At 49.9% G+C, this 19671-nt stretch overlaps 3 protein-coding genes across 7 annotated transcripts; 1 reads left to right on the forward strand and 2 right to left on the reverse strand.

Annotated features, from left to right (window-relative positions):
* Positions 1-761: 761 nt before the first annotated feature.
* SNRNP35 (small nuclear ribonucleoprotein U11/U12 subunit 35) lies at positions 762-2596 on the reverse strand. Its single transcript, XM_071572245.1, has 2 exons — positions 2152-2596; positions 762-1874 (listed from the first exon to the last, which is right to left on the reverse strand). The coding sequence occupies exon 2, from the start codon at positions 1788-1790 to the stop codon at positions 993-995; it is 798 nt and encodes a 265-aa protein (XP_071428346.1). The 5' UTR covers positions 1791-1874; positions 2152-2596; the 3' UTR covers positions 762-992.
* On the forward strand, positions 1554-8324 carry RILPL2 (Rab interacting lysosomal protein like 2). 3 transcript variants are annotated; one of them, XR_011699288.1, is made up of 6 exons: positions 1554-2631; positions 3400-3551; positions 5316-5395; positions 5782-5892; positions 6336-6614; positions 7613-8324. XR_011699288.1 is itself a non-coding variant. In XM_071572247.1 (5 exons), exons 1-5 carry the CDS (start codon positions 2275-2277, stop codon positions 6428-6430), a joined length of 795 nt encoding a protein of 264 aa, XP_071428348.1. In that variant the 5' UTR covers positions 1554-2274; the 3' UTR covers positions 6431-8324. The 3 variants fall into 3 exon arrangements, 2 of the variants coding, with proteins under 2 accessions (XP_071428348.1, XP_071428349.1); XM_071572247.1 differs by having other exon boundaries at positions 6336-8324; XM_071572248.1 differs by lacking the exon at positions 5316-5395 and having other exon boundaries at positions 1557-2631; positions 6336-8324.
* On the reverse strand, positions 7767-19455 carry KMT5A (lysine methyltransferase 5A). Of its 3 annotated transcripts, XM_071572243.1 has the most exons (8): positions 16503-16597; positions 16097-16191; positions 13959-14115; positions 13395-13608; positions 12673-12757; positions 12272-12331; positions 11025-11215; positions 7767-9977 (listed from the first exon to the last, which is right to left on the reverse strand). In XM_071572243.1, the coding sequence occupies exons 1-8, from the start codon at positions 16510-16512 to the stop codon at positions 9767-9769; spliced, it is 1023 nt and encodes a 340-aa protein (XP_071428344.1). In that variant the 5' UTR covers positions 16513-16597; the 3' UTR covers positions 7767-9766. The 3 variants fall into 3 exon arrangements, with proteins under 3 accessions (XP_071428344.1, XP_071428345.1, XP_071428343.1); XM_071572244.1 differs by lacking the exons at positions 16097-16191; positions 16503-16597 and adding an exon at positions 19367-19455; XM_071572242.1 differs by lacking the exon at positions 16503-16597 and having other exon boundaries at positions 16097-16333.
* Positions 19456-19671: the final 216 nt, after the last annotated feature.

Genomic DNA, 19671 nt, shown 5'->3' on the forward strand with positions numbered 1-19671 from the left:
CTTCATGGAAACACATCCTCAAACCAGGCAAGGTTTGGACAGGGCCATTCAAAAGTTGATTAAATACAGTTTAAAATACATTATGCATTTAGGAATTGCTTCTGATGACAAAGAACGTGACAGAACCTTTTCTAGAAAGCACTGTGAGCTCCCCATGAGATGTGTCTGTATATACACATCCTGGCTCTGAAAAAGGAGATGCTTTGCCCTGCTTTCCCCAAATCAGCCACGACCAGCAGCAAACTCAGTTTCTAGAATGGATTTAAACCCTGTGTAGAGAGGACAGTGGGTGCAGCTGCAACATTTACCCATGACACCACCCCTCAGGGAACATCCATGGATTCATCAGGAACATGAGGCATTTTCTGACCTGTTTACTGCTCTGTGGTGCACATTCCTGGGGTACAAAGGAGTCACCTCCTCCCATGACACAGAGAACGGATTGGTCACATGCTTCTCTCTCACCTGGCAGAACTAGTTACGGCCAAAGCATCACTAAAGGTCTCACCTGTCACAGAGTCTTCAAGAAAATGAAATCACTTCCCATCAGCTTCTGTTTTAAGGCTGGTTTTTCAGACGGTTTAGTTTGTTGCTATTCCATTCCTGTGTCTCCAACCAGTGAGTGTTCCACAACTGACGTGTGGCCACGTGGCCTGTCCGTGACTGTCTGAGGAGCCCTCTCAGGAGCCCCATCCCAGGCAGCAGACAGGGAGGTGTGTGCTGGGATCAGTGGGACACCCAGACACATCCACCAGCTCAAAAACAGTAATACAAAAGTTTATTTACCCTGAAGAACAATTCAACACTTACTGAATTCCATTAGGAACCAAACCACAGAGAGCTGCTGGCAGGGCAGTCATGGACACGTCACAGGAACACCAGAGCTTGTTCTGGGAATGCTGCTCCCAGCCCCGAGCTGCAGGGAACACCTGGGACTGAAAGGCTGTGGATGTAGGAGAAGGTGACACACCCCAAGGACAAGGCACAGCCACCTATCGGTGCTTATCATCATCTCTTTGCTTCTTGGCATCTCTCTCCCTGCTCCGGTCTCTGTCCCTGTCCTTCCTGTCTCTGTCCTTCCTGTCCCTCCCTCTGCTTCTCTCCTCCCTGGTGTCCCTCTCTCTCTCAGTGTCCCCCCATGCCCACGGCCGCTCCCTTTCCCCCCACCGCTTGTCTCTGCTCCTCTCGTGCTCCCGGTCTCTCGGTCTCCAGTCCCTCGTCCCCTCACGTGACCAGTTTCTTTTCTCCGATGATCCTTCTCCGTAGAAATCACTTTTCACGTTCGGCAAATTGATGGGCTTTCGGAAAGGTCTGTCCCTGCCTCCGAACCGCAGCTGCCCGGATTCCTTTTTGCCTCCGAAGCCCCCTCCGAGCCTGCGGGGAATCCACCCTTTGAGGGTCCTTTCCAGTTCGAAGTCCACGAAGATCTCGTGCTGGTCGATGACCAACCTGTTGGCGTCTCTGTGCGCCTTCAGCAGCGCGCGCTCCTCCCTGAACTCCACGAAGGCGTAACCCTTGGAGAACCCCGTGACCAGGTCACGGACCAGGCGGATCTTCCTGATGTCTCCATACCGAGAAAAGACCTCCTTCAATTTGTCCTCAGTGGTCTGAAGGTTGAGCCTCGCCACGAAGAGGGTGAGGTGCGGCTCTCCCGTGACGCCCTTGTTGGGCACGTACCGCGCCAGCATCGCCCTCCAGATGGCCCTGTCGTGCGGCTCCTGGTCCGTGCCGTCGATGCTGCCGGCCTTGAGTGGGTCGTACTCCTTGGCGATGGGCGCCCAGTCGGCCATGGCCGCGGGGGCTCTGCGGGGACAGGCGCGGGCGGAGCAAAGCGCCTCCGGCCCGGCTGTGCTGCCTTTTCATTCAAACCCGCCCTAAAGAGAGAGAAACTGAAAGTGAGATAAACTGAAAGCGGAATAAAGCGAAATAAACTCCAATAAAGCGGCCGTGGAGTTTTGCTGGCGCGGTCCAGCCCGGCCCGTTCCCGGCCCCGTTCCCGCCGCCGCCTCTCCCCGGCCCTTCTCTCCCGGTTCCCGTTCCCGGGGCAGCCGCAGCCGCTCCCGCCCAGTCCAGCCCCTTTCCCTCCCGGGGCGGCCGTGGCGCTGCAGGGCCTGGCTCGGGGCCGGTCCCCGTGAGCCCCCCGGCCCTTACCGGCAGCTGCGGGCGGTGCCTGGCAGGAGAAGGGGAAGGGAAGGGGAAAGGCAGGGGAAGGGCAGGGGCAGGGGCTGGGCCGGGCTCGCCGGGCAGGAGGGGCCGCGGGAGGGAGCGGCGGGAATGCAGCGCGGCCGCGAGGAGGAGGAGGAGGAGCTGGAGGAGGAGGAGGAGGAGGAGGAGGATGGCGATGGCGGCCCGGAGAGCGCCCTGGAGAAGAGCCCGTTCCAGCTGACGCCCGCCGATGTGTACGACATCTCGGCCGTGGTGGGCCGGGACCTGCTGCAGCTCCGCGCCGGGCCGGACCTGCCCGCGGCCCGAGCCCGCCTGCAGTTCAGGATCGTGCGGGTGCTGGAGATGCTGGAGGCGCTGGTGAGCGAGAGCAGCGTGGCCGAGGAGCAGCTGCGGCGGGAGCGGGACAGTCTGCGGAGGGAGCTGGAGCTGCTGCGGGCGGAGCCGGGCCCGGGCAGCGCCCCGCAGGTGGGTGCGGGACGGGCAGCGCCCGCGGGTGGGTGCGGGACGGGCAGTGACTCTCGGGGGTGCAGGACGGGCAATGCCCGCGGGTGGGTGCGGGACCGGCCGCGCACGGCGGGGCGTGGAGCGCACCTCGGACAGCACCGGAGGGGCCGGGGGACACTGGTGGCCTCTTTGGTCACTCTCCATTTTGGCCTGGAGGCCTTGAAGCTCTTCCCTTCGCTGTGTTGCAGCTTCGCTCCCGTTTCACTGCAGTGATTAATCCCTTTTATCTCAGCAAAGTTCTTCAGACACGCAGAGAGTTCACCGAGCACAAACCCCCCTTCTTGCACAGCACCGGCCCCGTAGAGACAACTCACCATTTATGCAAATGCCAAGTTTTGTTACCCCTTACAAGGGAGACTGTTACCAAAAAAAGTCATTTCTACAAAGGTCTTACATTAGCAAAGGAGAATTCAGTTCTCACCTATCTCTGCCACACAGTTCTGATGTGAGATTAGCCTCCTCAGCCTCTCACATCATCAGAAAAGCTGTTAAAAGCAGCTTCTTGGCAAACTAAATTGCAAACACTTTGGGACAGACTTTGCTTTTAGCTGTGGTCAGAGCCTGTCACAGCTGGGGCCTGTACTTGGCCAGACAATGCAGTCACCAGGGGAGTACAAAAGTTCTATGAAGAACTGTAATTAAGTACAAACTGCATATTTTTAAAATTCAGAGTTTTCAGTCTATGGTTTGAGAGGTTACATATCATGAGCACTGCTGTTTCTGTTACAGCTCAGCCTTGGACCAGGTAAGATGGTGATCGACCTCTCAGATCCCAACCGGCCCCGGTTCACTCTGCAGGAGCTCCAAGATGTGTTGCAAGAGCGAAACCAGCTGAAAGCTCAACTCCTGGTGGTGCAAGAGGAGCTGCAGTGCTATAAGAGGTACAGCAGGAAGGCAGCAAGGAACTTATAACTGCTAATAACAATTACTGCTTGTCTGGGGAGCTTCTGAGAGTGTTGCAGGTTTGGGCCAGGCACTGCCCAGGTGTGTAAGAGACACCTGTGCTCCCAAAGGCATTCAGATAAGCAAAGGAAAATGGGGAAACAATGAAGTGTCCATACAACACAATTTTAAAATTAAACTCACTCCCTTTTGCTCTGCACAGTTCTCAGCCTGTTCCCACAGCTGTCCCACTGTCAGCCTGCACAGTTACTCCCACTCCACATCCAGTGGGTTCCCATGCACAGGAATCAGCTGTGCAGTTACAGCAGCCACACACACCATGCCCAAAGCCACACCACCTACCAGAAAGCACGGGGGTTTCCAGCTCAGCTTTAGTCAAAGTTTCCTTCCTCCTGCAGTGTGGGGGCTCTGCCTTCTCTCCGGTCCTGCACGCCCATGGGGGCACGGACAGACCTGGGGACAGGATATTGAGCTCTTTCATCATTCAGGAGAGGCTGTGGGGGCTTCAGACTTGCCAGCAGAGGGTTGGCACTGGAACTGTGCAAAACAAGTGCATTCAGGGGAGGGTTTGGTCTTTCTCAAAAGGACCAGTGTGGGAGAACTGGTGTGAGCCAGAGGGTGGGATGAGGGAAGGGCCTTGCTCTTGGTGCTACAAATTCATTCACCCCCAAGGCTGCTCTCCCCAACCTGTGCCCCTCTTTGGGACAAGAAACTACTTATTACAGAGACAAAATAAGCATATTAGATGTCAGTTGAGATATCTCAGCAACAGCCTCCTGGATACAGTGAGCCCACCCTTTGTCTCTAACAGGCAGGTTCAGCCAGGAAGTTAAATTCAACAACTTACAAACTGCCTGACACTTCCCCAGCTCAGCTGAATTCTTTGCTGTGCAGCCACTGAAATGGCTTCTTGCTTTGATTTTCCAGCTGTTACACAGCTCAGTACAGGCCAAGTTAAGAATTAACAGGGGGAGTGTGTTCTGTTTTTGAGTGATTTGAGTCACAGTGCTGTGCATTGAGTGTGTCAGGGCTGCTCACCAGCTCCAGGGAATTCTGGGAGGGTATCTCCTTGTAGAGTGCTACAGCTCAAGCCAAAAAACATCTTCCCTTTAAAAAGTCCCATAAAATTCTAATTGTAATTGTACAGCCATGAAGAGCAGCTGTGCAGGGGAAGAGGATAAATTTGGGTTCTCAAATGCCTTGTGTATATTGGAAATAAGCTCAGTGTAGCACAAGGTAACAAACATCCCACAGGGCCTGGCTGACACTGACTGTGATGGGGTTTGGGGAGTGCAGTTTTCATGGTGATTTCTGGGTAAAAGTTGTGCAGATATCAAATCTCACCAAGCAGCTCATAGTCCTGTTTCTTCAAGAGGAGGATCTGCCTGGGAATTACCCTGTACCTGATGTCACAGCAGCTGCTGGATACTCCGTGTTTGTATTCCCAAATGCAGCTGAGTGGTGCTTGGCTGCTCTCAGCCTCAGCTCCTGCAGACACGGGCTTTGATCCACTCAGCTCTCCCAGCAAACGAGGTCAGCTCAGGACAGGGACTGGCACGCTGTGAAAACACTGAGTGTGCAGGCAAGTCCAAGCTGGGGAAGTCCAAGCTGGTTCCAAGCAGGGAAAACACCCTTTGGTAAAGCTGAGGATGCCTGAAGTAGGTGGTTGCATCTTGTAGAAACAGCCAAGTAGGATGACAAAATCTAGAGCTGAGGCAAAGCCTTTCTTCTCTCCGCTGTAGGGTGAAAAGAGGAGCAGGCACCTGCCTTGCAGGGAGCTGGGAATCTCCCCTGTGTTCCCAGCCTTCTGGCTGTGCTGAAGGTACCACAGATCCACCCATGCAGGAATTCACCATCTGTGTCTGCACCCTCCTGTTAACCCTTGGACTTCCCTACAAATCCAGTGTGTGATTACACTGACTGCCTTTCACTCCCATTATGATTTGCCATTTTCCTCTGTGGAGAAGTCAGCTTGTTACTTCAGTCTTCCCATCAAAGCAGAGTCCCAGAAACATCACATTGCAATATTTAGGGATAATAATTCATTGTTTTCCATTAATTACAAGGAAGAGGCTGGGCTGCCATCCCTGTGCTTTGAACTCCCATTCACCCGTGTCCCAATTGCCCAGGGAAGGGTTTCACACCTGGAATTCCACACTGTTCACAAACCCATGAAAAAATATAAACAAACCCCCTTTCTTTCCCCAGTGGGATCATCTCACAGAGAAAGGACCAAAGTGAAGAACTGGAAAAAGACACCAGTGGGAGCAGTGCTGGCAGCAGCAAGGACAGTGAGGAGAAGACAATCATCAGACGGCTGTAAGTTTGTCTGCAGCTTTTGGGGCAGAATTTGGGAGAATGTGGCACCTTCATGGAGTGAATCCAGGGCTGGATGCTGAACTTCAGCCCAGTTGGCTGGATATTGTTTTCTCCTACTCCCCTATAAAAACCTGATAAGGAAATCTTTTCCTGTGGAAAAAGCACTCCACAGGAAGGCAACCTCCACCCAGGCAGGCAGGGGTTTTTCTAGGAAAAACAAGCATTTCAGAGCAAAGCAATGCAACAGTTGCCTCCCCTCCAGCACCTCAGGCCTGTGCTGTGGGACACGCTGGCCCTGGGTTTGCTCTCACTGTGCACAGCACCCACGAGCTCAGGCCATGGCCCTGAAGTTCCCCAAAACACTGACACAGCCACCTCACTGCAGGCTCCTGCTTTTCCAGTTGTACATTGTTGTTTCCTTGCTGTTGTTGATTCTTTTTTAGGTTTTCCTTTAAACATGGAAAATGAGCATCCTCAAGGACTGCTGTTGGGACAGGCACTGATGACCCTCAGAAGGGCTGGGGGAGACAAGGACTAGAAGCAGCAGCATCACTCCTACTGTAAAGAATGAGCAATCTCATCAAAATTGATGTTGTATAATATTCTTTCAGAATAGTTTTTACTCTGCTTTTTTCAGAAACTGTTTAAAACAGACACTTTTTGTATTTCCTAGATTCCTGTCAGACATGACCCACATGTAGAAAATAAACCTTTATACAAAGGTGAGGTTTATTCTTATTAAAAGAGCCTGTGATGATCCATACTACCACATATTTACCCTGTCCAGGTCTCAAAACACTCAGCCCAAAGGGTTTTGCAAGATGCAGATGATCTTTAAGAGGTACATGCCCTTCACAAGTGGCTGTTTGGGGTTGAGATGAGTGATGGTGAAGAGCAGAGCGAGAGAAGAAAAGCTGCTGCCTCGTGCTCTGCCCACGTGAAGGACTGAGGTGCAGAAATGCTGAGACTGAACAGATGCACCAAACATCTCACTCCTGACAGCTGGAGGGCTCCTGGGGAAGGCAGCTGTGTTTTGCATAAGCTCTGTTCTTTCCATCAACTGCCACAAGCTGTGTGTTGGCCCCAGTAATGAGATTTATCACAAGTGGAGGGATGTAGGGCAAACAGAGGAGTGGGAAAAGAAGCTTGAAAGACACCAATTAAGTTCCCCATTTAGAAAGGTAGAATATCCAGAGCAGAAAAGACTGAACAGACATAAAAGGAGCAGTGACAGGTATCAAACTGTGATCTTACTCTCTTCAGAAGTGAAAGCAGGCTCTGAAGTCTTTTGATTCCCTCTCAGCCACTGGCAGCATGAAAAATAGAGGACACTTCCCACGTCTGCTGTGATGCACAGTGGGATGGGGCTCAGCAGATCTGCAGCCTCCCTTCAGGCAGCTCCTTGGCAACTGCATGAGCAAGGCAGCACCACAGGGGTCTGACCTGAGCCACCTGGTTTAGGCAGGGCACAAACAAGTCACTTTGCCATCTTCAAAATGTCAGTAAGCCTTGGCCATGCCCTCAGGGTGTGCTTTCCAGAGAAGGGCAGCAGGGAAGGAGGTTACTGCATTGCCTGAGCAGAGGCTTCGTGCTTAGAAAATAATGAATAAAGAAACAATCATGAATCAGCAACAGCCATAACATACCTCTGAGCTGAAAAGAGGTGTGGTCTGAACTCCATCCTTTTCTGTGGTTTAATGCATTTTCCAATCTCTTTTAGAAAGAGCAGTTTAGCTCCCAACCCAAGGACATCTTTCCCTGGGAAGTGCTTTACAGCTTGTTAGAAGATGAACCCTTCCTATCAGGCACAGAGATCAACATCCAAACAGCAGTTTCTGTGAGGAGTGCATTGATACATCACGTCCTAGGAAAGTCAAGGATACACATGCAGTGCAACATCAGCTTTATTTCCATCTGACCCAGTGCTACTCCATTATGAGTTTAGCTTTTCAGAGAAGACAACTTTGTTTATGTAAAACAGGGAGACCTTCCCCTTTCTTATTTACAGATGTGATGCTGAAGAACAGAGGTTTTAAGCTATTCAACCTGATAAAGGACAGTTAAGTGTTTAAATAAAACAAAAAGAATATTCTGATCTTAAGGGAAGTGCTCTAGTTTAAGGGGAAACTGTACACACTGCCGAGGTCTCTGCTACTGAGACCAGAGGAAAGTCAGTGCCAGCTCAGAGAAGTTGGCCTTATCTTACCTGAAACTCAGCACATGGAAGGTCACAGGTCTCCAGTTACTTCTTCAGACATGTGAACACTCCCAGGCTGGCTCTGATGAGTTTGCCTTGTGTTAAGCAGTAAATGTAAAGCATTTCATACCTACTGATTTTCACAGCTTTCTGTCTAAATGCTCACAAACTGCAATGGAGACAGGTAGTATAGCAGCCACTTCATCAATAATAAATATATTCTTTATTTTACAGAGACATTGTCTTCAAGTTTTTAATTTAAAAAATACATCCCTAAGCCACCTCTCTTGCTGCTGGAGCACACAACCAGGATGTTGTTGCTGTCTGACCTATCACATAGGCAAGCATCTAAGATTGTCCTAGAGGGCATTCAGCTGGAACAGCAGCAGCCTTCAAGACATGAGGAACAGAAGACATTAAGAGAGCCACAGATTTCCTTGCTGACATCTTCCAGCAGCAAGTGTGGCTGATGGCTCACAGCCATTTTCATCTACACACATGCCAAGCCTGCCTTGGCAAAAATTCCAACTGGTAAGAATTCATCTTTAACATAAAGGACCTGCATTGTATTGCCTGCCTATATCCCAGATTTGGTTCTCCAACAGTAATATTCCAAACATCCATGAGATGCCAAGAGCTCGACTCCCATGTAAGACAGTGGGACCAGACCACGCTGGACAGACCTACAGGACCAGGCAATAAGGAATCTACTTTCTTCACTGCATGGACTCCATTGTTACACTCTGGAGCTGCATATGAAGAGGACTCCTGTTTATGGAACCGCTGTGCTCTACTTCAAGCATTCACAGTAAATAAATAGCTTCTGATGTGGCTAATTAGTACAGGAAGGTAAAATAAAAATTTTTGGAGAGCTTTTACTTCTTTAAAATCCTCTGGGAGACACCTCCAAGAAACAGCCATCAACTATAAAAAGGTACCTTCTGAAGTTTTAGAAAATAAGTAATGTCAAACATTGATTCTCACTGAAGTTCTATCTTCACATTTGTACTCAGTATCCACCCAGCCTATCAAACCCCATCCTCATTTGGCTGGGAGTCATTTCTCCAAAGAAAGCAGCCAATCTGACCATCCTTTTTTTTTTCCTCAGTGCCAGTGCATTTAAAGTTCATTGCCAACAGATTAGACGACATTGGAAAATCTGGATTCCTACGACAGATTACTGGAGAATGATCCATGTCAGAGCAGCCTGTCACACTGGGCTGGGAGCAGCAGCTGACAGGCAGTCAAGCCAAGGCATGAGCAGAGGACAGAACAACTTCTGCTGTCAGAGTCAACGCCGAGTCGTCACCCCAAGGCGACGTGTGAGATTTTGTTGCAGAAGCACAAACACGACCCCAGTGACTGAAGTTTCTGTGCAAGTCTTTGACTGCTCAAGTGGCACTGGTCACTATGCAGAAGCATTCAGATTTTAGGGAGGGTTTCCTTTTATGATACCGAAGTTTTGGCAATCTAAGATCAATTATTGAAGCCTGCCTGGAAAACTGTAATAGGTACTTAAATATTGCAAAGCAAAAAGGTGGTTTTTCAGGAGCTTGGAAGACCATAAGCAGTCCACTAAGAAAGCTGAGGGAAGTGAGGGCAGGGTTAAAAAAATCCACTGATTCCTTGTAGAACACTCAGTCCAGGAAAAAACCCAACCAAAACAAAGAAGATGAATTAGTGTTTCAGCCATGGATGAGCTTCAATGGAAGCTTTGCTTCTGTCTCCATAGTCATACAAGAGTTCTTCCCCTGCTTTAATGTCCCTGGAAGCAATGAGGATGAGATGAGGAACACCATCGATGTCGTGGAGCTTGGTCTGACAGTTGCCACATTTGCTGTGGTTAATGAGCCTCCCCAGACGATTTGTTTCCTTTGTAGCATCGACACTGCAAGAACAAGAGCAGAGTGTGACACAGGCACCTCTGTGGGCAAAGCCCCAGTGCAAATAAAGAATGAGGAACCCACACCAGGTTTGGAAAATGAAGGAGAACCAGAACATTACAGACCAACTGTGATTAAACAGACAGCACATAAATATGGCAATGCAGGGAAACTAAAACAACTCTAGGAGATTTTTAATTTAGCACAAAACTGAAAATTTTAGACTGTCTGAGCTCCTGTTTTCAGGAATAGCTGAATCCAGATGTAAAACACCACCAGAAAGGCTGGATACCTTGAATATCCTTCCCTCAAGAAAGCTGTGTCCAAGCTAAGTATGTTTACTGAGTAAACCAGTAAAAGTCTTTGCTCCCACAGAGGGTTGAGAATGCCCAAATACCACAAGCCCAAATTCCACAGACCTGGATAGTCCAGCTCTAGTGCCCCTCATTGCACAAAGAAGTGTTATGGCAGCTATCACAGCACCTGGACTGCAACTCAGACTCTCAGAATACAGGGCACTTCCAGGTAATTAATGTCCAGGTTAAGTGACCTGCACTCCAGTATCCAGTGGGATCAGCCAAGGAGGAAAGAACGTAGTCAGGAGAGTTGCTTTGAGAGAAAATGGAGTTTGGGGCAAATTAAATAGCAAACATGATAAAGCAAGAACCTGGGGTGGGTGTCAGGGGCTGGGGAAACAAATGCACCCAGTCAAAGACAGCTGAAGGAAATGTTTGAGTGTCTGTCCATCCTGCTTTTCAAACCAAATCCTTGCAATTCAGAAGTTTTAGAAGAGAATAAGCAGGGCTAGAAGGCTCATCCAAGCAGATGCAACTCTCCATACAGCCTGTGCTGCCCTTCAGGGAACAGTGCTCTGGGTCACCCATTTGTCACAGCCCAGACATGCAGGGGGCTCAGGGACTGTGGATCAGTGTTCCAAAAGGTTTCATAATTCACACTTCCCATTAAAAACAAAAAACTTGCATGAAAACAAGAAAAGGCTTCACAGCACCCAAGACCTCTCTGAGGCAACACTTGAGGGAAGAGGAGCTTACCAGTATGTTTTGCTGAGGTACTGGAAGTAGTACATGTAGCAGCCCGTGGATGGGTCCTGAGCATACACAGCCTCCCTTTTCTTGGCATCCGTGATCTCTATGAGATCCCCGTGATACTCAACCACAAATTCTCCTCGATTAAAATGTTTTGTAGCAATTACTCCTCTCCCCTTGCCATCAATGTAATCAATCTGGTGAGTTGAAAAGAAAATCAGCTGGGAAATTAGGGAGTATTTACATGATTGCAAATATGCTGATTACTGGGAAATGAGTGATTTGTCATTAGCAAATGCTGTCAGAGGGAATTTGTGTGTAGTGCAGACAAAGCTGTGCAAGCTGCATGGCATTGTGCAAGAAATACAGGATGAGTTTGGGACACACCCAGATCACCAGGTAGTTTGACACAAAGTCTTCAAATCGAAGAACTAAGAGTTGGTTTAAATAAACCAAACTCAGGGAAGAGTTACTTGGTTTTTCTTTTAAACTTCCTAATTGATGAGACAATGAGCTTTTCCATTTCAGGTGCCCAGTACCACACACAGGTTAGAAAGGTAAAGGAACAGACTGACTACAGAAGTTACATTTATCAGCCAGCAGTACACGTTGGCATTCCTGCCCCCCCCGTAAACTGGACAACTCCAAGGCAGTCCTGTCACTGTCACAGATGTGACAATGTTAACTGCAAGCTGCTGCTTTGCAGCAATCAGAGCTCTTCTGCACTTCCAGGGGCCATTTCTGCTTTAAATTCTAAAAGGGGTGATCAGAACAACCCAATGTAAGCTCTTGGTTTCAATAAATGCCTTCAACAGCAGAGGGAGGAAAACCAGTACATGATCCCAAAAGCCATAATGAAAACCCACAGCAATGGGCTGTAAACAAGACCAAGAGAACTTGTTGCTGTGCAGAAAGTGTATCTGAGTGTTTCCTGTTAAACTGATGACAGTGAAGATGCTCCACCTAACCCACATTTTGGAAGCTAACCCAGGAACTGAGATACCAAAGGGAGCAAGTGCATTTCTGTAAAGACCTTAAAGCACCCTCAGGATTTAGGACTGAGGCTGCACAAACATGTTCTTCAGAGACAAATATTCCTCATCCAAAAGGAAACAGTGTGCTCCAGTTTTCCTGCACTTTCATGGAAGAACTACAGCAGTTCCAGACCTAGCTCTGCTTTCTGTTTAAACAGATTAACATCAGGATACTGTATAACAAGCAGTACGTGGCCATTGAGGTTGGCATTGCAGTACCTTCATTCCTTCTTCTTTCCCACTTGTAATCAGCTCATCTATTTTCCTCCTCTCCTCAGTCTGCAGAAGAAACAAGAGCAAACAAAGCTACAGTATTGTTGATAGCTTTTGTAGCTTGTTCTAGAGCTGAAAGGAAATTACTAACCAGACACTCATTGTTCCAAACCATCCCATATTTCCAGCAAAACTGAATGGCAAAGAGACAGATTTCTGCCCCCCCCAAATACATAAGCAGTTGGATTCTGTACCAGAACTGGACGAGCATTTCCAAAATTTAAGCATGTTCTTAACAATACAAGGTTATTTGTGTTTGGAATGGAAACCAGACAGTTACACACTTCCTCAAATCTTCAACTAACCAGCCATGTTAGAAGTAATATCATTTACACAAGAAGCACTACCTCCAGTTCAGATTTGCTCTTCCTGGAACTTCTTCTGACTGGATAATAATCTGTCACCTTTCGGTTTGGTGTTCTTCCTTGGGTTCTGAGGAGGAAGAGAACGAGAGAACACACACACTTTTCAGGCTATTTGTGAAGCTGCACCTCTAGGACAGAGGTATGTGCAAGACGTTGTTATTTTCAGCTTGGTATGTTGAAAGGTGATCAAGATCAATCAGTCTGTTCACTTCAAGCCAAAGCTACATCCCCTTTCTTCCCCACGCTACTTCCACTACTCCAGTACTAATATCAATCAAAATGAGATGCCACTGGAAATCAGCTGAAGGTCACATTACAAGTCTGGAGCTCCCTGTGTGCCTTGCCAGAAGGCACTCGAATATTTAGGTCATGCAAACTGCTTGGCAAGGAATTCATTAATGTTAGGTCACATTACTCTGATACCATGAGAAAGGATCAGCTCAGCCAGGGAGCTTCCAACTGTTCTGTTTCTGACAAGACACGTTTCCATTTGTCCACAGAAAAGTAGGTCTTAATCGCTCATTAATTCCTTTTTCCACAGGTGATTGGGAAATATTTCACATGATAAAATATACTGACCTTGCTTCCAGGAAAAACAACTCCCCAAGGTAGATCAATACTTAGATGCTATTTTGTGATTTTCAAAGTGCAAAATTCCTGAGAAAACAAAGAGCTCTCCTTTTACAATCCCACAAGCCACTTACTTTTTCCTTGGTCCACGTTTTGCTTTAACCATCTTCTTCTGGGCTGGCTTTGCATTGGCCTCCTCAGCACAGGCTGCAGGCAGGGGGGTCTTTGGGGCTTCTCCACTGTCTTGGTTTTGATCAGAGGGCACTGAAGGATTGCACCCACCCTCCTTGTCCTTCTGCTCTTCTGCTTTCATAGCACCTTCAACTGTTTTGCCACCATTCTTTTTTCCTGGTGACAGCAAAATAAAGTGAGGCTCTGAGCTCAGGACCAAGAACACCAGGAGAAGCAGAGTAGTAACAGAATTGCAGGAAATTAGTCTTTTAGATCCAGACAAAATAAACATGGACTGCAAAAAAAAAAAGAGGGGAAAATTGCCTGGTAAACCTATGACTGAAGTTTTGAAAAGGATAAGGACACCCCCATCTTTGCATAGTCCCAGTTTGCTGCCAGAGTTGGCAACAGAGGACTGGGAAAGCAGCTGGGCCTGGGGAGCTGCCCAGCCTTAGTGCCTGCACATTAAAACTGGGGAGTGTGGGGAGCACATTTAATGAGATAAGAAACCCAAAACTCAGCCTTACCAGCTCCTTTCCTGTAGGTTTCCTTTAATGTTTTGCCCTGACATTTCACCTCGTGATACATGACAGAGTTTTCCTCTTGAAGTGGGGGCCGAGCACCAGGAGCTTTGTTAGGGTTCAGGTAGCTGTAGATTTTGGATTGACCAATAAACACATTCTCCTAAAACAGACCCACACAAAAATCAGTACAATCAGAGACATTCCAGGAACCTCAGCTTGGCACCCACAACACGCTGCAGAGCCCAGGCCCAAGAGTTGACTGTGCTGATGCAAATTATGGTGCTTTAATGCTGCAGTTGCTCTTTCTAAGTGAAAATAAAACAGTGGTGAGCACTGTGAGAACTTTAGTAGTGCAAACCCTCAGCCTGAGAGAGCTTTCACATAAAACGTGGCAGGATGAGGTATCATAACTAGCTCCAGCCTCCACCCTGTGCTTCACAGCATGAACTCTGGTGCTAAAAAAAACCCCAAAGTCTGAACCCTGGGGAGGCAGCTCAGAGAGCACGAGCCAAACAAAATACAAAGAATGCAGCAAAAACTGCCCAAGCCCAGCACATACTTCTCATGGCCAGAGAGTATGAGCTACCCAGCTACTCTCAGGAACTGTCAAATGTCACTGCAGTTAATTAGATGCTCTACTGAGCAGCACAGCAGACTGGAATCAGTTTTCCAGTCTCCCTTGAGTGACACCTCTCAGTGAAGCCTGAGTGACACACAGTGCCATCTTTTTATCCATTATATATCACAAAATAAAGTGTAAAAGTTGTTCATAGAGAAAAACACAATAAAGGGTCTACATAAAGCCCAGTGAGGAAAATGGCAAAGCCCTTTGGCACAGCCAAACACCAGAGCCCAGAGTTTGTTCCCTGGCTCAGGAACAGTGTCAAATTCAGCAAAGTTTAATGGAGTCATGTCACCTTTGCTTTTCCAGCCACCTGGCTCCCTGTGCCTGTGCTGGGTATGTTGGGCACATGGATTTCAACCCTGAAATCTCAGAGTCTGGGCAAACAGATGCAGGTTGGCCAGAGTGAGTTTTTCTTGGCTATAGTTTGTCTCAATCAAAAGCAATTTTCAGACACTGAAGCCACTTAACAAAATATGCATCTGTTTGTTTAGGAAAGCAAGGAACAAAGGTTCCCATCAGTTGCAAGAATAGCTCAAATATACCCCAGTATACCTGGTCACACAAACACTGAAAGAGTAAACAGAGCACACAATAGAACACATAGGATAATTTTAATTATTAACATAATCACTTTATGTGTACGTAATTCACACACAAAATAAAACTAGTTAAAGGCTCAAATCTTAGCCTACATATAACCTTCACTGAAGATGAGGATTACAGAGAACAGATGATAAAAAGCAAGTGAGGTGGACACATCCTGACCCCCAGTATTTCTAAAAGGATTATCAGAGACAAAAGTTGCTTATTAAAAAAACTAGTGCTTTGGAGCATGAAATACTACAAACCCACTGCATTTTAACAACTGCAAGCAACGAGCCCGGTGCTGCAAAGCTCTCAAGATTTAGTGAGGAGTTTAAATACGGGCATTTTGGGAAAGTGCAGCAGTCCACCTGCCAGCTAAGCCTTCAGGCTTTGAACACACAGTAAACAAACAACTATTTTTCCAGCGCACCTTCCTCCCTCCCCTCGTTCCCCGCTCCCTCTGCCTGCTGCGCTCCTGGCGCTACCGAGACGCGGCTGCCACGTCTTTGTCTGTGCCAGGCTGGAGACCCTGGAGAGCAGATTCTCTCAGCGCAGCAGAGCACACGAAGGGCTGAGCGGCTCCGGGAGTTGATGCAACAACCACAATGATTTCCATTGGGAGTTACATGCAAAGTGGCGCTCAACCCCCGGCCAGCTGCCTGGGACAGAACCGCAGGACGGGGAAGATGGCACGGAGGGAATGCTGAGCCTGGGGCCCGGCTGCTCGCAGGGGAACCATGGAAGAGACCGACTCCACTCAAACTGAACGGATTGCTCAATGACTCCAGGGGCCCCAGAGGGCCAGAGCTCCGCGACTCATCGGGGCAGCCGCCCGCCGGTTCTCCCCCCGCCCCGAGGGCAGCGGAGGGCGCAGCAGCCCCTCGGGAAGCGCCCGCTCCGCTCCTCCCGCCCAGGCCCGGGCACTGCTTACCCCGCCGGCCCGGGGGCGGCCGGGACCCTTCCTCTCGGCGCTCTCGGGGCTCGCTTTCTCCACGCCGCCCGCCCTGGTCTTGGGCATGTTCTTCCCTAGGAGCGAGGGAGGAAGGTCGGCGCCTGAGCCATGTCCGGCGCGGCCGCCCGCGGTCATCGCCCGGCCGCCGCGGCCTGCGCCATGTTTAAAGGGCTGGATGCGGCAGGGCGAGCCGCGGCGGCCCAGCCCCTTCCCGGCGAGCTGCGCACACCGCGCGGGGGAGGAGTCCCGCCGGCCCCGGCGCCCCGCACCTCCCGGGAGGAGCTTCCGCGCCGCGGAGCTGCCCCGCACCGCGAGGCCCCCGCCCCGCGCCCGCCGCGCCCTGGCCCCGCTCCCGCTCCGCTCGGCCCCGCTCCGCCCCGCGCACCTCCGGCCATGGCGGCGGCGGCCCCGCGACTCGGAGCCCCCCGCGCCGGGCGGGCCCGACCGTCCCCGCGGAGCGGTTGGCGGCGGCGGCGGGGACTCCGCGGGGAGACGCTGAGCTGCCCGTGGCAACTCCATTGGCCCAACCGCCTGTCAATCACCCTCTCCGCGCCTCTGATTGGCGCGCGGAGCCACAGCCCGCCCCTCCCTGTCACACCGCAGCGGCCGCAGCTCCCGGGAACGGCGTTTAAACGCGTGTTCCCCTGGCGCTGATTGGCCCGCGCGCAGGGCACGCCGCGCTCTGATTGGCGGCCCGGCAGGCCACGCCCCTCCCGCGGCCGGGCCGCGACACGTGCGCCGGTCGGAGCGCGGGCTCGGCGAAACCCCGTCCTGTCCGGCCGGACCGACCACCGGCACCTCCCGCCGCGGCCCCGGCAGCGCCTCTTCCCAGAGCGCGTTGATCTCCACGGGCACACACAGCGCCCGCCAGCGCGCAGTGGGGATCCGCGGGACCCCTGTTCTGTCGTGGCAGTGAAGCTCCGGAGCTCAATTGTCAGGCTGCTCGATGCAGTTCCTGCTTTAAATCTCCCTGGATGGAATATAAGCCTATTAATTCCATCCTCAAACATTGCCTAGAGGGCAGGTAGCACTCAAGTGTTGCTTCAAAGCCCTTCTCATGTCGTGTCCTGCTCCACAAGGAGCATACCTAAAACACGGCAGGACTTCAACAGAGCCATCACCATCACCAGGAGCGCTGGAAGCGCCTCCAGCATCGGTGCCGTGCCAGAAACTGCCCCCACAGCACCAGTGTGCAACTGCAAAGTACCACAGCCATGGACAGGAGTGCACAGGGATCAGGGGATCCGGGTGGATGTCAAGCAGATGCAATCACAGAAGTCAGGATATCACCACACCCGACCACTTGAGCGCTCCATGATAAGTAGAACAATTATACTGAGCAACAACCCATGACGATTCACAGAATCACAGACTATTCCGAGTTGGAAGGGACCCACAAGGATCATCGAGTCCAACTCTTCAGTCAGTGGCCCACACAGGGGATTGAACCCATGACCTTGGCATTATTACAACCAAGTTTTAACCAACTGAGCTGATCCTCAGGGTATTGTTTCCCCTTATCTGTGTTAGCCCTTCTCTAACAGCACCTGTGGGTGCTCAGGACATGGGGTGGTGCCACAGGAGCTGACCCGTGTTATCACCCACCGGGGTGCCTTCCCACCCAAGGCTTATCTGCAGCCACAGGCTGCTGCTTGTCTATTGAGCATTCCCACAGTGACATGATCCACCACTCTGGGGTGGTGATACACCTGAAAACTATCCTTTTCCTGAAGAACAGACAAAAACACTGTCAGCTTCAGCAAGAGCTGCCCAGAAAAAGGGCCTCATCCTTCCCAGCCTCACAAGACAGGAATGTGGTGTGACTGCACACAAAGAGGCACGTTGAGAGAAAAACCAAACCAGCTCTGCACGGGCACTGTCAGTTGTTATGTCTATTCTGCACTAACACACGAATTTTACAGAAAGGCAACCAGAACACACTGGGTGTTTCCCTGTTGACACCCACTGGGCATCGTGTCCATGAACATTCTTGTCCATGGTGTTTCTCTGTCAAGACAGGTACACCAAGCTCTCCACAAAATCACCAGAGCACAGATTGCTCTGATTTTTCCACCCCAGTTCATATCTCACAGCTCAGATGCAACTGGAAAAAATCATCATCAATTACTAATGATGATTTCCTTGTGCAGTAATTGAGGAACACTGTTCCTACTGTCTTGGAAACACCCTTACTGTGGTTTTGCTCAGCTTTTGGATATTGTTAATATTTATTTTATATATGTATATTAAACAAAGCAGCCGCGTTTGCATCGAAGCCATGCGGGCCTCCAGTAGAGGGCAAAGGAAGCCAAGGAATTCTCTTTCCCAGAGCAACAAAGAAAACAACGTCATCTCTAACTGGCCCCACTCCCGGCGCGGTGGGATCGCACTATGAATTAGCAAAACATGTTGGCTGCAGGAGCTGCGCCCAAAACCCAGTGCCGAGGGGAAGTTAAAACATTCAATATAGAGCCCAAAAGAGCCGCGTCTGGCGGAGCCGCCCGTCCCCGGGACTCGGGACAGCACTTGGGAAAGCAGTGCCGGCCCCCGAGCTCCAGAGGGAGCAGCGACTCCCACGAGAGCAGCGCGAAAACCCAGTGACCTAAATATTGTCTCCCGTAGTGCCGCATGGGCAGCGCCGGGAGCACCACGTTTTACTGCGGAAATGGGAAATTGTTTCGTGGGGGAAGGGAAGGGCGAAGGAACAAGGCGTTGATTTGCTCAGAAAGGATAAATCCCCTCACTCTAAATGAACGCTTCAGCCAGTTTTAGAAAGTCTTATCTTTTTAGGACTAGTTACCTTTGAATTCACAGTTTCGATTTCTTTCAGATACACCAAGAAGATGCAGATATTCCTGCCTGAGAGCGAGTTCTCACACAGCACCTGTCATGTTTGCAGCGAAACAAACATGACAGCGTTCACAAGATGAAATCCCCACAGTTTGGGTTTCAACCACTACAAATAAAGAACAGTGCCATGAGAGTAACTGCTGGGAGTTACATTAAGCAACGTTATTTTACAAAGTCAAATGCCAATAGGTGTCAATTGTATTTCATAGATTACGAAATATAAACACACTCAGAATAAAATATACCAATTATAAAAATATCCCTGCCTAAAGAGAGCAGTGAGATACGTGCAGTACATGCCAAATCCTATGGAAAAAACAGAGTCCTGCAGACAATTCCGTGTGTGCCAATTCCACACTGCCAATGGAAAGCAGCAATTCCACCAGTGGGATTACTCACCTCTCCAGGCCAGGGTGATCACAAAAGCTGCTCGCGGACCTTTCGGGGAACTCTCTTTTCAACTCAAGACATCAAACCCCTCACTCTCTTGCCATGATTGTGCAGAGCTGTTGAGATTTAACGTTCCATTCAGCACTCGTGAGCTGCACTTCATCCTGCCCTCCTCTGGAGTGCGGAGAGGGCAATAACCAAGAGAAAAGCTGCCATTTGGATCGTTCTTCCCGTCTCTGGCCACACTTCTGTTGTCTGTCTCTCCATCTGAAGCATCACTCATTAATCTCACTTAACTCAGTTTAATTAACGTT

Source organism: Pithys albifrons, chromosome 17 (assembly GCF_047495875.1).
Source record: "Pithys albifrons albifrons isolate INPA30051 chromosome 17, PitAlb_v1, whole genome shotgun sequence".
Taxonomy (NCBI): domain Eukaryota; kingdom Metazoa; phylum Chordata; class Aves; order Passeriformes; family Thamnophilidae; genus Pithys; species Pithys albifrons.

Coding starts and splice junctions, on each gene's coding strand:
- KMT5A (XM_071572242.1), bottom strand. CDS start 16,252: ATGACCGCGGGCGGCCGCGCCGGACATGGCTCAGGCGCCGACCTTCCT. Junction 11,216..12,271: donor GGAAAGAAGAAGGAATGAAG/GTACTGCAATGC, acceptor TCAACTCACCAG/ATTGATTACATTGATGGCAA. Junction 9,978..11,024: donor TACCTCAGCAAAACATACTG/GTAAGCTCCTCT, acceptor TTGTTCTTGCAG/TGTCGATGCTACAAAGGAAA.
- SNRNP35 (XM_071572245.1), bottom strand. CDS start 1,790: ATGGCCGACTGGGCGCCCATCGCCAAGGAGTACGACCCACTCAAGGCC.
- RILPL2 (XM_071572247.1), top strand. CDS start 2,275: ATGCAGCGCGGCCGCGAGGAGGAGGAGGAGGAGCTGGAGGAGGAGGAG. Junction 2,632..3,399: donor GCCCGGGCAGCGCCCCGCAG/GTGGGTGCGGGA, acceptor TTTCTGTTACAG/CTCAGCCTTGGACCAGGTAA. Junction 5,893..6,335: donor AAGACAATCATCAGACGGCT/GTAAGTTTGTCT, acceptor ATTCTTTTTTAG/GTTTTCCTTTAAACATGGAA.